This window comes from Gekko japonicus, unplaced genomic scaffold, assembly GCF_001447785.1.
Source record: "Gekko japonicus isolate JY-2015 unplaced genomic scaffold, Gekko_japonicus_V1.1 scaffold888, whole genome shotgun sequence".
NCBI classification, from domain to species: Eukaryota; Metazoa; Chordata; class Lepidosauria; order Squamata; family Gekkonidae; genus Gekko; species Gekko japonicus.
The window spans coordinates 123,802-128,091 of record NW_015159740.1 but is presented as its reverse complement, the minus strand read 5'-3'; the positions used below and the strand labels follow the sequence as shown (position 1 = coordinate 128,091).

Sequence of the window (4,290 nt, the reverse complement as noted above, 5' to 3'; positions counted from 1 at the left end):
GCGGGAAGAAAACGGCGGGAAAACAAAGCGGTGCCAGGCTCCTTTCCGGTAGGGGCAAGCCGTGTGTGAAACGGCAGCCCTGTACCGGTTCATCTGGAAACGGAAGACTCCCGGCTTGAAACCGGGAGAAGACTGGTAATGTGAAATTCCCCAGTGTTTCACTTCTTCCCCTCTCTTTTGTGCTTTGGAGATTCCTCTCATTACAGGAAGGAAGACAGTGGATATTGGATAGAGGTTTCAGGAAGATATTTTTAGATCTTCCTTCCAGATCCCTCAAGACAAACCAGAAACAAATGTTCCCCTGCTTATGGGGGGCACACAGAATAGACTTGCTAGACTAAACTGAACTATAATAATCCTGTTTAGAAATCTAAAGCAGACTCAGAGGCCTGGTTCTGCAAAATGGCACATAGCTACAAAAGTCTTTGTTTTATGTTGCTGGTTCAACTCTCTTCTGCAGATAAAAGCAAAATTTAATCCTGGAACAGGCAAAATATAAGGGAATTTACCCTGGTCTGTGAAGGATATAAATATAAACATGCAGTGCTGCTCCCTATTTTTAAAAATATACAGGCTAGTTAATATTTTTAAAATTGAAGGGGAATTTCTAAAAAACAAACACAAACCCGAATCCAAATCTAAACCCTGGCCTCAGCTCTACGCTTGTGTTTTTCCAAGGTATTTTGAGACACTGAAAATGTGAGAAGCTACCTGTGGGGCTGAAAAGCCTCTTCTTTTTTAATTAATTCATCTCTCTCCCTACATTTCCAAGGACTGAACAACAACTCTCAAAGCTTATGATCTACATTCTTTTTTGAAATCCCAGCAGTAGACTGATCATTCTTTCCCTGAAGGTAAGCAAAAGCAGCAGTGAAATTTATTTTCTCACACAGAAGCACTCAGAGATAAAGTGCACTCCCACCTGTTGCTAAACTGAGGTTCCACAGCTACTTCCTGTCAGAAAGGGTGTCAAGCTGTTTTCCCCAGCACTTTGTAAATCTGACAGAAGTGTTTCACAGAGGAAGTCTCAAACCACAATGCATCAAACAGTGCCTACTGCGTGGCTTTTCTGCCCCGACAGAGCTCTTGCTGGTCTTATTTTTCAGTTATTTTTTTCCCCTCTGGCAAGCTATTTTGGATCACAATTTTTCAGCATGAGGAGGCGAAATATGCAAAACGGCCCAAGTCTTTTGAACAGCCATCTTGGATGAAGACAGAACTAGCATTTTCTAGGGCTCTGGTGCAATTTGATCACACCATCACCACTGCAATTCAAGAAGCCGCCACAGGGAATTTGATACAGACTGGAGCTATGGCACTCAGGAAGAGGGAGCTAACTCCTCCCCTTACACCTTTCCTGAATTGTAAATGCCCCCTCTCCTTGGATGTTTGGAACCTTAGAAGAGGAAAAAGGCAAGCAAAAAACACATACAAATCTTTCCTTCCTCACAGGACTTGAAGTACAGAGGAGGGCAACTGAGATGATTAGGAGGTTGGAGCACCTTCCCTATGAGGAAAAGGCTGAAGAGTCTGGGACTTTTCAGTTTAGAGAAGAGAGACGACTAAGGGGTTAATGACAGAGGTTTGTAAAATCATGCATGGGATGGAGAGAGTTGGCAGAGAAATTTTTATCCCTCTCCCACAATACTCAAGGCCATCCAATGAAGCTGATGGGCAGTAGGTTCAGGACCGATAAAAGAAAATACTACTTTACACAGAGAGTGATAAAAATGTGGAATTCACTGCCAGAAGATGTAGTGATGGCCACAGGCATAAACTGCTTTAAAAGGGGATTAGACAGATTCACGGAGAATAGGTCTATCAGTAGCTACTAGCCATGGTGAATGAGGGGAACCTCCACATTCAGAGGCACTATTCCTCTTAATCCAAGAGCCAGGAGACAACACCAGGGGAAGGTCTTTACCTCTATGCCTTGTTGTTGGCTGTCCAGAGGAACTGGTTGGCCATTATGTGAGACAGAACATTGGACTAGATAGACTATTGGTCTGATCCAGCAAGGCCTTAAGTTCTTGGAGGAGTGTGTGTGTGTCAATTTCCAGCTGAGGAAACAGCATTGGGGTTGTGGATATATTATTTTATAATAAATAAATAAATAATTTTATGTACTTCATTTATACCCTGCCTTTCTTGCCAATGTGCGTGGCTTACATCAGCCTCCTTTCCCCCATTTTATCATCAAAAAATCCTGTGAGGCAGGTTAGGCTGAGCGCATGTGAATGGCCCAGGATCTACTCAGTCCTGTTTTCTGAGGATTGAGTAGACGTGGGGGAAATTGGGTGAAGCTGCGGAGCAAAATGCGGCCGCACAGCACATGGTGTGAAATTGACACGTAGGATCGGGGCAAAGGGAAGAATGAGCGCGGAGCAGCAGCTTGTGGGAAATCAGCCTCACTAAAAAGCAGCAGGTCATTCAACCCAACCCCTCCACAACATGGTGGCTGCTTTTTGTGGCTGTTCCCCTCCCCCTTTTCCATAAAGTACCATTAAGTACTCAAGTAGCAACCCATGAAGCATTTATGTAAACATTCTTTAAGTGACTCAAGCACTTGAAATGCATTTGCCCTGCCTTTCAGCTTCTCTGGCACCAGCTCCAGTCTCACGTCCAGCATTCTGCCATGTACATCAGATACATCTTTTTGCACATAGGAACATGGAGAATCAGCAGAGGCAATGCACACCACCACTAGGAATTTGAGACATGGCATGCATGCCTACATACTTAAGGTTGCAATCCTAAACTTAGCTATTAGGCAGTAAATCCCATTTAGGATTGGGATGTAAGATGTTCTGTCTTTCCTTGTACTATTCATAGTTGTGTAGAAGAGGAAAAGTTGGCAGCTGCAGCTTGTCATGATAGAGTAAAGGTAAAGGTAAAGGTTCCCTTGCTCGAAAGCCAGTCGAATCCGACTCTAGGGTTGCGGTGCTCATCTCCGTTTCAAAGCCGAAGAGCCAGCGCTGTCTGAAGACATTTCCGTGGTCATGTGGCCAGCATGACTAAACACCAAGGCACACGGAACGCTGTTACCTTCCCACCGAAGTGGTACCTATTTATCTACTTGCAATTTCTTGCTTTCGAACTGCTAGGTTGGCAGGAGCTGAAACTAGAGATGGGAGCTCACTCCATCATGCGGCACCCGGGTCTCAGACTGCTGAACTACTGACCTTCCACAGCCTGCAGTTCAGCGTCTTAACCACTTGAGCCACCGCAGCTCTTCATGATAGAGTACTGCCTATCAAACAAAGCTGTTCACTCATGCATTCAGTTACCCCAACTAAGACAGAGGCAAAACATTTAGGTACAGAAATGAGGATGCCCATCTGGTACCTTCCAAGATTTCTCTGCTGTCTGCAGCAACATGGCTAGAAGGTCCTGTAAGATCATCAACTTCTTCTTCAGCAGTAGCTCTCGATGCAGGGCCTCCTGAAGAGATAAGAAGAAATTAGGCATGGCAAGATATACAAGAGATAAGCATTGTTGTTCCTTAACTCCATCTCTTACCTCAGTATTGACCCTTTCCCTAACTTTGAGGAGGGACCATGGCTCACTGGTAGAGCATCTGCTTGGTATGCAGAAGGTTCTAAATTCAATCCTCAGCATCTCCAGTTAAGGACCACACAGCAGGTAATGTGAAAGACTTCCACCTGAGACCCTGGAGAGCTGCTGCCAGTCTGAGTAGACAATGCTGACCTTGATAAACCAATGATCTGATTCAGTATAAGGCAGCTTCGTGTTCTCTGCTGCTTTTCAAAAGGAAGCGCGAAGCAGCTAGCGCCAGGAGGAAGCAGAAGAAGAGATGTGCTGCTTTAACCCATTTCCCACATTGGGCAACCAGATGCCTCCAAGCAGCCCATGAAAAGGATGTAGAGGCAACAGCCCTTCCTTGCTGTTGGCTCCCAACAATTGGTACTCAGACATACACTGGTTCTGAACTAGGAGATTCTATTTAGCCATAATGTTTAATGGCCACCAAGAAGAAGAAGAAGAGGAGAAGAAGAGATTGGATTTATACCCCGCCCTTCACTTGGAGTCTCAGAGTGGCTTACAAACTCCTTTCCCTTCCCCTCCCCACAACAGACACCCTGTGAGGCAGGTCGGGCTGAGAGAGCTCTTTCCAGAACTGTCCTTGAGAGAACAGCTCTGACAGAACTATTGCTTGCCCAAGGTCATCCAGCCAGGTGCAACTGGAGGAGTGGGGAATCAAACCTGGTTCTCCCAGATTAGAGTCCACGCACTTAACCACTACACCAAACTGGCTCTCAACAAAGCATG

At 45.3% G+C, this 4,290-nt stretch overlaps 1 protein-coding gene across 1 annotated transcript in view; it reads right to left on the bottom strand.

Annotated features, from left to right (window-relative positions):
* The window catches only part of TRAF3IP3 (TRAF3 interacting protein 3), a 31,663-nt gene extending 28,238 nt beyond the window's left edge, over positions 1–3,425 (bottom strand). Inside the window, exon 1 of the mRNA XM_015429585.1 lies at positions 3,346–3,425. Coding sequence (XP_015285071.1) covers positions 3,346–3,402 — 57 coding nt within the window. The 5' untranslated portion in view covers positions 3,403–3,425. The remainder of the gene's footprint in view (positions 1–3,345) is intronic.
* Between the last annotated feature and the right edge of the window lie 865 nt (positions 3,426–4,290).